At 34.9% G+C, this 12,676-nt stretch overlaps 1 protein-coding gene across 6 annotated transcripts in view; it reads right to left on the reverse strand.

Annotated features, from left to right (window-relative positions):
- KCTD3 (potassium channel tetramerization domain containing 3) overlaps positions 1-10,412 on the reverse strand; it is a 53,612-nt gene extending 43,200 nt beyond the window's left edge. The window contains exons 1-7 of one of the 6 annotated variants that reach the window (XM_079107122.1): positions 9,910-10,412; positions 4,466-4,519; positions 4,183-4,228; positions 3,523-3,596; positions 1,828-1,886; positions 1,473-1,625; positions 453-593 (exon numbers count right to left, since the gene is read on the reverse strand). In XM_079107122.1, coding sequence (XP_078963248.1) covers positions 453-593; positions 1,473-1,625; positions 1,828-1,886; positions 3,523-3,596; positions 4,183-4,228; positions 4,466-4,519; positions 9,910-9,992 — 610 coding nt within the window. In that variant the 5' untranslated portion in view covers positions 9,993-10,412. Of the gene's footprint in view, positions 1-452; positions 594-1,472; positions 1,887-3,522; positions 3,597-4,182; positions 4,229-4,465; positions 4,520-9,909 lie in introns of all 6 variants that reach the window. The other 5 variants (XM_079107124.1, XM_079107125.1, XM_079107121.1 and 2 more) reach the window with 5 other exon arrangements.
- Positions 10,413-12,676: the final 2,264 nt, after the last annotated feature.

A 12,676-nucleotide genomic window follows, 5' to 3' on the forward strand; every position in this document is an offset into this window, starting at 1 on the left:
TTCCAATCTTCTACCTGTTTTGGTTAGTAGCTTGGATGGAACACAGTCATATGCCCTTGTTTACCTATTGTCCATTGTGCCCTTAAGCCACAATGGCAAAGTTGAGTAACCCTGACAAACACTGTATAGTCCACAAAGCCTAAAGCTTTAATTTACTATCTGGTCCTTAACAGATAGTTTATAAATTCTTGTTCTAAAGATTCAGAGAAAACAGATCACACAACATTTAAAAATCTTATTATGTTAAATGAGGCATTTTAATATTCTAAATGATAAATCTGGATTTAAAAAAGAAATGAGGTAAAAATTGCATATTTAAAAATAATTACTCAAGGAGCTGGGGATATAGTTTTTTACCAACAACAACAACAAAAAAAACAAATGACAAAAAGTATTTTCAAGAACTGAAAAAAATGCATTTTTATTTTTCTATTCATATAATCTTTGCTTACCCAGTCTAACAGTCTCTTCTCCAGTTCCAGAAAGAACAGGCTGAGTACCATTTCCTCGGGCTTCACCTTCTGCAGAATTTAGTCCATTCCGAGAATCAATAGAAGATCTAGCTGTGTTGTTTATTTTACGACTAGGAATGCCTACAAAAGGGAAAGGCAAATTTATATGGGTTAACCTTCCAAAAACTAAAAATATCACATTGTAACAGAAAAACATAAAAACATGAACTTTACTGTACCTGAAATAGATATTTTAAAATTAGTGATTTATTTGCTAATTACGATTTTAAAAAGAATATTAAAAAATCTTCACAGATCTCTAGTATTTGCTGTATTATTTATAATAGACAAGATTACTACTTATCATTATGTTCTACTTGCACTAGCTCCAGGTTACTGAATCAATGGTTCATTCAGTCAATCTTTCTACCAGTCTTTACATTTATGTTACAGTTACAATGTGTCAGGTACTTTGTACTCATTAAGCTTTGGAACTGAATTTCCCCATATCATTTATTTGGCAGGGAAGTCTTTTTACAACGTAAGTCTTTTTACCTTGCTCACATAGGTAAAGGCTGAACTCTTCTAATTACATGAAGTGGGACAGAGGTAATACTGATGTACCTCTGAAAAACTCCTGGGTTAAACAAAAAGAAGCCTGACAACCTGAGCTATGACTAAGATGTTAGCAAACTATGGCCTAAGGGAAATTAAAAGAACTCTAAATAAAGTTGTAAAGGACATAGTAACATCCAATCCTTCATGTAATATGTGCAGCAGAGTCCAGTAGTTGCCACAGAAACCTTCTGGCTCATAAAACCTAAATGGCCTTTACAGAAAAAGATCACCAAAGTCTTGCTCTGTAACACGTAGTATGACTTAGCTTCTAAAAAAATTAATGTTCTAATTCTAGATTTATATAAAACAAACTCAATAATCAAGGAGTATTTTTTCCTATTTATAATTATTTAACGACAAAAAGAACTTTTTAAAAGAGAAATTAAAATAAAGCAGAAATACCTGGTGGAGGCAAGTAACCATGAAAAAGGACACTGCCACAAGATGAACGCTCCAATTCTTCACATAGGAGAAGCCTTCTTACTAAAAACATTTCAAAGCAAACTCTTGTCAAGACTACATGCACACAGAAAAACAGTACTCCATTTTTATTTTCTCCAGTTAAAGAGGATAAGGAAAGAAAAGAAAAGGTTCAAGTTAAATCAGAGTTGACAACCTCCTTTTACTATGAAAATCCACAAAAACTAAGTGCTGAACTACTTTATCAAAAATTAGGACTTAAATATAAAACTAATATTGGACAAATTTAATGCATTAAATTCAAATGATAAACGCAAAATACTGAAAGAATACATACCTAATGGAGTGATTCCATAAAATTCTGCTTCATGCCTAAGAACATTAATACTTACTCCCCTATAAAGAAACAAATGAATTAAGTGAATTCTTTAACATTGGTAACTTTGATTATACCTGAAGCAAGAGGAGAAAGTACTGGGTTCTTAATGTGAAAAAGTCATAAGGCTTTAAACTTACTTTTTTCCTAATATTCTTTCTTTTTAATATCCTTAATCATTTCAAAATGAGATGGGTGAAAATAATCTTTCTCAAGAAGTAGTATTACACTTCTCACATCCAACCAACTACAGGCCAAAAAACAAATAAACAAGAAGGCCCAACAAACTTTTTTATAAATACCTATTTTTAATATATTACATGTGCTATTTTAATAATGGGAATATGGCAAGAAACACACCAGACCAGAAAAGATCTATATCCTTGAGGAGTTTACCTTCTAGTGAATATAAGCCAAAAATAAAATATTATAAATAAGCAGCTAAAATGAACAACTAAATTTCTAAAGACTGTATCTAAAAAAATATTAAGGAATCCTTATTGAAAGCTTATTAGGAATATGTGAAATAAAAACAATAAATGCAAATCACCATTCCCTGATAGGAAACTAAACTGTATTTGAAGATGGCAATGTTAAAGAAATAGTTCAATCATTTATTCATAAAGAAAATAATGTAATGAGCTCTTATCATGCTTCAATCACAGAGTTAGATTCTAGGAATATATAACAAACTGTGGTTGCTCTTTGGAATTTAAATCTAATGAAAGATAAGATTATTAAAAAGAATGAAATATAACAAGTGCTATGACAACGACAGAATAGGAAACTATGAACACTTATATTAGGTAGACACAAGCAAAGATCACCAAAGTAGTCAGGTTTAGACAAGACCAGGAAGGGGTAAAAGTGTTGCAAGAGAATTAACTTGGGGCCAGACTATGGACAAAGATCATCAAGCCCCAAATCCTAAGCCAATATATCAATAGTTTTAAACAGAGTAGCAACCTGATCAGAAGACACAAGGCAGGTAAACTGCTCAGGATGCTATTGGAAGTATTTTAAAGGGAAGAGATGATGGTAGCCTGTATCCATGAGAGTTTAAACCTAAGGAAACTTTTAATCAAAAATAGTCTTGGGGGCTGGGGAGATAGCTCAGTTGGTAGAGTACTTGCCTTGCAAGCACAAGGCCCTGGGTTCAATCCACAGCACCCAAAAAAAAAAAAAAAAAAGAAAAAGAAAAAAAAAATAGTCTTGGCAAATACCACATATTCTCACTTAAAAAGTTGATCACACAGAAGAAGATATAGAAAAGAGGTCTTCAGAGGAAAGGAAGTGAATTGGGAAAGAACAGTGAAAAGATAAGATAATAGATATCCAAGACACAGAGGGAGCAAGTAGTTCTAATGTTCTATAGGGTAACTATAGTTTACAGCAATTAATCACACATCTCAAAATAGAAGGGACTGAACGTAGGTTCCCAACACATAAAAATGATAATATACAAGGAGAGATAAATGCAAATTACCTGATTTGATCATTATACATTGCATGTATCATCACGCTACACACCATAAATAAGTATAAATATTATAGGTCAAGTGAAAAAAAAAAAATCAAAGAAGTAAACAATGTTTACGTCATAAAATATATCAAAAACAGCTATCAGCAAGAATTTATAAAGGATGCATTTCTTACCTTAAGTCTAGTTCTTTTGTCCGAAGAAAATTCAAAATGGGTGCAAATGCTGCTGGATCTCTATCAATAAATATCTATAAATGAAGAATTGTTTTATTTTCAAATTTAAAATATTGTATTTTCTTAATTTCATTCTTAATTTTAATGTTTAAAAAATAAAAATGCTGTTATAACTATGAATTTGTATGACTGTATCTTTTTTCCCTCAAAAAGCTATTAAGTTGATGAGATTTTACTGTGTATTGTGCTTATTATTTAATAAACCAGTTTTCTCATTTTATTTATTGATATTTTGGGCAATAAAAATTGAGGGACTCACTTATCTGCAACCTCTTACCAATCTAATATTAAAATATTTGACATTTACATCTACTTACTAAGTTTCATTTAATAAAGAACTATTTCCTCTATTGCCTATGTAACCTCATATCCTACAATCTTTCTAAAAATGAACACAAAAATTGCTATATGGAGTATTTCCTGTTTAGAAATACTCTATATGACAAGACATTAAAAAAAAAAAAAAAAAAACCTAAGTCACTTTCATTTAGTGGTTATTAAAAGATTAGTTTTCCTATCTCTGAGTCTCCAAATACTAAGGACCAAAAATTATAAACATTAACTTCATTTAGAAATATATGTCAACATTATTTTACTCACAGCACCAGTTTCATCTCGAAGTGTTGAAATTCTTCCACTCAATAAACTAGAAGCCATTAACAATAAGCTAGTTAGTTTTTAAAATATGAGTATGAAAAAATGACCTAATTATCAAATTTCAAAGGTCAACAAGATAAGTAAGTCGCTGTCTCTAACTTAAAAAGTTCTATTTTAAGAATAAGCAATTTTTTATTTTAAAAATATCCTCTTACATTAACTGACAAGGAAATTAATATTTTGGCAAATAATCAAATGTATAATAACAAAGAATTATATGAATTACCTGGAAAAAAAAGAATCTGGAATCCACATAAGAGTTTGTCTTGAGGTACTAAATCTGCAATTGAAAATTATCAGCTATTATAAATGAGAAAGTGATTTGAAATCTCAATATTAGATAACTTACTTTAATGGGCTGACTGATAATTTATAAGCTGCTGCATAATTATAGGTATATCAATTATATTTATTACACATCATATTTTCAAATTATACTTTCAATTCAGATTTAATATTATTCAAGGAGTTCTCAACAAAGTCAAACAATTAATTCTCTACCATATAATGGTTTCTAAAACACTATTTTCCAGCATGTCAATGTGCTAAAGAATCAATAATGCTATTGCGTCAAACTGTCACTTCTCGGCATAACATTAAAATTATCTTCAGCTTCCATTTCATTTCTCCAAACTTTTTGTTTTCCTCCTCTAATAAGATAGTACTTCTGAAAAATCCTAAGCAATTCATGTTCACTATCATTTTAGTATCTTTGTTGGCTAGATCACCCCCTTTATGTCCCATAATCCAAATCCCATCAACCTTTTCTTGACATCACTGAAGTTACCATCTCTGTAATATTTTTTCCAAATATTCTATCCTGTATTGCCTCTTTTTGAGATCAAAGTGATTCTACTGTAAATTATGCATTCAACATTATTATTTATGTAATAGTTGTATGTTATTTGTAGATGATGCATTCATTCATTTAAAAAATTAGCAGAGATATCACTTTTTGAAATTAACTGCCATTTGATCAAGCCTGCTTATTATCATCAGTTTGCCATTTGATCAAGCCTGCTTATTATCATCAGTTTGTAAGAGGATCTTAATCAAAGACTTGGACCATAAACCAAAAAGTATGTAAACCAACAAAACAAAGAAAGGAATATGGTGGGCATTCAGTCCAGTTCTTGTCTGAATATTTTCACTTTTACGTCATCATAAGTTACCTCACATGGAAGAGCAAGACCTCTACTTTCACTCCACATTCACTTTCTGGTATTATATGAAATCTGTAACCTTAGTTTATCTTTCAGACTTAAACTAAATAAGGTGATTAGATAGTGGCACTGGTTACATATGATATCACCAGGCAACACAGGCAATTCACCTAAATCAGCAACCTGGAATTAACCAGAAAAATGGATACTGTTTACTCTGCTCATCTCAGTCTATCAAACCTCAAAATTCATTCCATTTCTCTTTTGGCTTTTCCACGTAGCATCGCAAACAACAGTGGATTGAAAGCCAGGTCTCAGTAGCAATCACCAAGTCCACTTCTCTCTCAACTTGACAAGTCTACCTCCACCTGAGGCAACAGTGACTCATATTTTGTATCATCTGGATGAATGGACTGTTTTTTAAACACATATATATTTATCTCTTTCAACCTTATGTTGAGAAATTCATTTAGTATACAATAGTATATATTTTTAATAAGGAGGGTGGGTGGAGAACAACCTGTAACTCCATAAGGCTTGGCAGGTAGCACATAATAAAATATTTGTTGAAACTGAGTTGTGCTAACCAAAACCACACTCTATATCCAGTTACATATTTTATACAAAACCAAGACAGTGATTTGTTTCTATAATCTGTGGACCTTTTATGGTTGCAACAAAGCACTTCCAAAGTGTTGACAAACATATGTCACTAGACTGTCCACTTGAGAATCCATTTAGCACCATCAATCTTAGTGTCAGGAACAACAGACACAGTGCATGTACTGTTCCATAGAAAGTGTCTATTTTATTCTCAGCCTCTGTGATTTTCTATTATTATCAAAACATGCTTTCCAATCACAAAAAAAAATCACCTCTTCCTACCACCCACAACCTTATACCCTGTGAGGAAAGGATTCTCTCATTGACTAACTAAAGAAAACACAGTAAAATAATTCATTTATTAAAGATAAGTATATGTAAACCACAGTAAAATACTTTAGAGAACATGAAAAGTTAACTACCAACTATTTCAAAAGTATTTTTAAGTAGTTACTATAACCACTAATCTGATTATGAAATATTTATTCAACAAAACATGGTAAAATATATTTCTTCTTAGCAAACTCTTAAATGAAAACTAGAGTACCACTAGTTACAGAAAACTGATTCAGTCAATTAAATAAAAGCAAATCAGTCAATGGTAAACTGAAAGATCAAAGGATTCATAGGAAGAAAGATTCACTGTTTTGGAAGCCATCAAATTAATTCCAAATAAGGATAACTTACAACTTGTGACCTTGCATATTCACAGCTTATTCAGCAAACTGTTTTCCAAATAATTCAAATTATATATCACTTAGGAAATTACACAGATTTGCTTAAAGTCACATTATCAGTTTTAGTCAGTATTTTGGGGTGAGTTTAATAGTCTGGAATTTTGGAACAAAAGGATTAGGATCCTCAACACCACCAATTTTTTTTCCCCACAAGAGAAAATGAAAACAGCAGCAAAAAATAACAAAAGAGCCCCCAAAGGGGTTCCGAATATAAACCATAAAAACCAAAACATTTAAAATTACATATGATAAGCATATTTCTTACAATATATAGGGAAGCTTTTTCTGGTTTTGTCTCAGCGTGCCAAGAAAAGGGTCATGAATAATCTGATCTCAGCTAAAGGATGACTAAAAAGACTGGAAAATCCACAGTTATACTCCTTGCTTCTTGCCTCCTTCTAAATTAGCTTGAAAGAAATATAATTGAATTACTTATTTTTCAACAGACTGTTGATGCCACTCACCTGTGCATTTCATATTTATGAATTCAATTTCTATATTAATTCTGTAAGATCAATATGATTAATGTCATTTTACATTTTAGAAAACTCAAAAAACAATTTGCCCATAGTTGCTAAACTAGCTAAAGATAAAGCTTGAGAAATATACCATGTTCCTGACTCCCACAGTTCCCACTGGCTGGTCCTGGCCCTCTCTCAGGAAGCCTAGAATTATACTCATTTGTAACAGAATTCATCACAAATTGAATACTGGATTTATTTCATTTCACTATCTTCATTTTGTAAATAATATTTTTTAAATTATTTATATATGTACTTTTAGTTGTTGATGGACCTTTATTTTATTCATTTATATGCAGTGCTGAGAACTGAATCCAGTGCCTCACACATGCTAAGGCAAGTGCTCTACACTGAGCCACAACCCCAGCCCCAATAATACTTACAATTCTAAATGAAACCTCATATTCTCTAATTTCTGAATCACCCACAGAGTTGTAAAAACTGATCATTTCTACAATTTCTCTAAAGATGTCCATTTCACATCTCTTGTCTCAGGGCAAAGAAATATTACCTACAGCAGGTGCTTCGCTGATTCTAATAAACTCATCCTTTGAGTTTTACTGCATAATCTCAGAGCTTCAGTTCTACACCACAGGTGGTTCTCCAAGGGACAATTCCTCAGGATTTTTTTCTCTAACAATGACTTAAGTGATTTTGTGTTAATCTGGTGTTTTGTACAAGAATAGATGGCTTCTACATCTCTTCTATCTCTGAAATGCTGCAATATGAATCAAAGCAAATCTAGAAAATATTCTTGGAATACACTTGGAATCACACATTCTGTTTTATACAGTCCATGTCATTATTTATTTTATGAAGTAATTATCCCAACAATTCTAGTTTTAAATTTTTATTTTTATTTTTCATTCCTAACAACTTTTAACTTTCTTCTAAACTGTTTAATCCTGTAAATTATTATCTCATCTTGTATTCCTATCAATTAGAAAAATTAAGAATGTGATAAAAACCAAAATTCACAATTAATGTAAACAAAAAGTAAAATGTTACAGTAACTCACAATTTAAATTTTTAATCTGATTTCCATACTTTTTTTTAAACTTATTTTTATTTGTTCTTTTTAGTTATCCATGACAGTAGAGTCTATTTTGACAAATTTATACAAATACGGAATAGATCTTATTCTAATTAGGATCCCAGTCTGGTGGATGTCCACGATGTTAAGATTCCCTGTGGTGTATTCATATATGTACGCAGAAAAGTTATGTCAGATTCATTGATTTCTGCATTCTTGAAGAAATATAACATACACTTGAATATACAGTAAATAATAATCTTTGTTAAAATACTGTTAAGTCCTTTTGAGAACCTGAAAACAAATACTATACACAATTGATAGCAATTACAAACCAATGTAGGGATTTTAAATAATTACAATGCTACTCTGGTCTTACCACATACTGAAGGACTACTCTTGCCATATGTTTCATTTTTGCATCCACGGTTACCTTCAATATTTTCTTATGATTTTAGAGAAATTTGTTCCCGTAGGAGATATATATTTTCTCCATACAACTGGTATCTCTATAACAGCAATAATGTTGTAACTTCTTACTTATTAAAGCTTTGCTTTGGAGGAAGGAAAACAATGAAATAAGAATGAAGTATTATTGTTTTTTGTGCTGAATTCTATAGCACACTCAAAAAGCTCTTAAATGCTGAGGATTAAAGCACTATTCATTTTTTATTACTGTGGTTCACACTTGTCATTTTGTATTTAAAAAATTATTAAGTCTTAGATATTGAAAACCTGTCATATTTCAAGCAAAGTAAAATACACAGTACTTCACTGTTTATACCTAAAACTCAACTACCCTTTCTTTCAAAAAGAGCTGGCAAACTCCCTTTTCTGAGAAGAGTGACTCATAAGTCATGGCAAATTCACAAAAACTGGTTTTTTCCCCCCAACAAGCTTAATAAAAGGCAGAGAAAGGGAGTGGAAGGCCACAGAGGCACAGAAGAGCTTTCAGTCTGTTTATTCAGTGCCAATATCCAAAGCTTCCTAGAACCAACTGTTCCAGCGGCAGTCTGGACACAGTGCTCTACGAGTTGAATAGAGCCTTCAAACTCATGCACCCAGAAACTCTGAAAACAACCATGTACTGAAAACCTCCTGCACATCTTGCACCGAAATTCTCCTAATTACAAACAGCCCCTAATTACGCGTGGAGAAGAACGCTGTACTTTTCTGGACATGGCTAACCCAAATCCATGTTAATCCCGAGGGGGTGGGGGGAGGCAGGAAGGCAGGTTCATCTGAAGCAGTCCAACCCCAAGGTCAGGCTTCCACAAATTAAATTCCTCAAATGCACTCCAAGGTGAGGGAAGGCAGGCTGTACAATGCCCCTTAGCCTGATACCTTAGAACCAGGGAGAAACAAAGGCTTGCATTCTAAGAAGGCATCCACCCGGCCACATGGCTCAGGCTCCGGGTGATTGCAGGAGGCCCTTCTGCCCCACCCTGCCAGGTGCAGAGGCTCTAGCAGCTCCAGATCCGCCCACCGTTCTCACCTACGGGACCCCAGCGACCCCCACCCGGGTGGGCTCCCCCTAGCCCACGAACCCCTGGCCGCCTCTCTGGGGGCCGCCCGAGGCATACCGGGTCCCAACCCCCTCCCCGGCGACTCACCTGGTCCCCCCCACGTTCAGCTGGACGATCTCGCCGCTGCCAGCCGCCGCCGCGGCAAAGCTGCCGCAGTGTCCTCCCGCCATCTCCGGCGACTCCTGGCGCGCACGCCGCCCCGCCTCCCCGGCCGGGACCGCGGGCCCCGGGGCTGAAGCCCGAGGCGGCGGCAGCGGCGGCGGCTGCAGGGCCAGCAGGGCGGCCGGAGGGCGGGAGGTGAGCGGAGCCTCCCCCACCTTCCAAGCGGCCAGGCGGGGCTCGCTCGCGTCCGCCTCTTCCCCTCCGCTGGTGCGGCGCGCGAAGGCAGCCCGGCCTCCGCCTCTCGCGGCCTCCAGGCCCCCGGGCCGGCCCCGACCTCTCCTCAGCACTGGGCCGCCACCGCTGCCGCCGCCACCGCCACGGCGGCCGCCGCAGCCGCAGCCTGCCTTGGAGGAGGGGTCACCGCTCGGGACAAAATACCGCAGCGCTCACCCTTCGCCCGCTGCTGCCGCGGAGAAAGGGGGAGGAGGAAGGAAAGGCCGGGGAGGAGCTTCCCAGCCCTGCGGGGCTGGCGCGAAAGGAGGGTAGGGGATCGTGCTCCTGGCCAGCCGCCTACCTAGACGGGATGCCTTCGCTGCCCTCCTCCCGGCGCAATCCTAGCCCCTTTCCCTTCACCTCGAGGATTTCCTAGCACCAGCAGAGGGAGGGCAAGTCTGGGCAGTGTATCTTAAGCGTCTTTAGTGTCCACCTTCTCCACACGGGTTTGGGAAAGGAAGAACAGAGTAGAACAGAGTAGAAGTTGACGCCTAAATCCAAACGTACACATGCAGTGACAATTCAAAATATTTAGTGCCCATAAAACTCCTTACCCTCTTCAATTTCACCACTACCTTCCAAGCAATTTTATTTTGTCAAGCAGTGAAGGAAAAAGACAAAAACAAAAAGGCTGTGTAATGTCCAGCAACATTTCTGGACCATAGTAAGCACTCAACTAATGTAAGATGCACACAATTTTGTGTTTATTATTTTTGCTGTCAGCGGTATATACTGGAACCCAAAACCACAGCGACTACTAAAATATACTTTTTAAAGCATACTACTACAATACCTGATGCATACCAGCCAACAGGCTAACAAAAGCAGGGTATTATGTTTCAAGAAGTGTTAAGGTGGTAAATTCTTAACACAAATGTGTTTTATTATAGTTTTACCATAATAATTCAAACTGATGATGTGTGAGATGTTTTTATTCTCATCGTCATATAATATTTTTTAAATTACTGGCAAATATGCTAGTGATATGACATAGTCAGATTTGACTTAAAAGAGACTAACCGTAATTACAGATGTAAGGTAAATATCTTTTACACCAACTAATGATGATAAATTAGTAATAATAATAGCTAATTTGTGCTTATTAAGGTTTACTATATGCTAGTGGTTTAGATATTTTCAGTCATATTTGTCTTCACAACTATCGTCAATATTTTAGAAATAGAAAACTGGGGTTTAAAACTTTTAGAAAACCCACCCTTAAGCATTTAATTTCATCTCATACTTTCACTTTATATTGGAATGATAAGTACCAGTTCAGATTAAAGCAGGAACAAACTAAGAATCCTTTGTATTTTAAACAATGTAGTTGTGTTTGCTCTAATCCATGTTATCCAGTGCTATCAGGATCTGAAACTGCTTTCAAATTTGCACGATAGAATTAGGTGGTAAAAATGCTATTTGCTTTTTTTTCCCTTAGGCCCATATCTTGGGAAAATGTCAAGGAACACTTATAGCAACTTTTTACCTTTAATGAATTCAAGAGGCAACTTGGAATTTGAATAATTGTTAAAAAAAAAAAAAGTTGTGTGGAAAGACTGTTTATCTTTCCTGAAATAAATGAAACCATATTCATCTCATTGCACAAGAATTATTAGCTATTATTAACAGGATGTTTCATCTGAAGAAGAAAGGTTTCACTATTTCATAAAACACATGGCAACTTAAAGTTGGGGCATGACTTAATTTTTAAGAATAAATTAGAGTACCATTGGAATACCTATCAGACATTTGATTTAAAATAGCTGATTGTATATCATTCTACAAATCAATTGAGAAACAAGAAAAATATAGAAAGAGTATCAACAGGCAAGTAATGGAATAATGAATAAAAATACTAAAATGTGTATTAAAACAACAAAAAATATAATATTCACTCAAGAAGTTCATAAAAATTAAGAAGTTTGGTAAAATCCAGAGTCGAGAATTCAAAATGGTGTATATTGGAATTTGAGTGAGTAGAGAGTTTTTGGAGGGCACTAGAGGATGTCAACATTTTAAATGTATAGACCCTGACCCAGCAACTCTCTTCTGGGAAGATATCCTATAGACATTTTGTACATGTCAAGAAATGCATATCTTTATCACAGTGTTATTAAAGCAAAAACTTGGAATCAATCAAAATATTCAACAATAGGAAATGATTTTCACAATTATATTGCATGCTATGACTATTTTGAGGTTAAATTGCTATAAACTGTAAATAAAAATCTCCAAGTGTATAATTTAATGGGGGGGAATCAGCCTATAGAATAATATATTATGATCTTAATTTAAAAAGGCAAAAACTAAAATCATCTATATCCACTAATATTTCTATTTAAAAATACACAAATTAAGCAATGAAAAGAGAATGATGTCAAGAAAGGCTTTTAGAATTAGAGGAAGGCAGCAGTGAAGAACAGAGATAAAACATTTAATTCATGTGCTTTCACGTTGTATTTTTTTGTACCAGAATTGA

The sequence above is a fragment of the Sciurus vulgaris genome (genome assembly GCF_902686455.1).
Source record: "Sciurus vulgaris genome assembly, chromosome: 12".
NCBI lineage: Eukaryota > Metazoa > Chordata > Mammalia > Rodentia > Sciuridae > Sciurus > Sciurus vulgaris.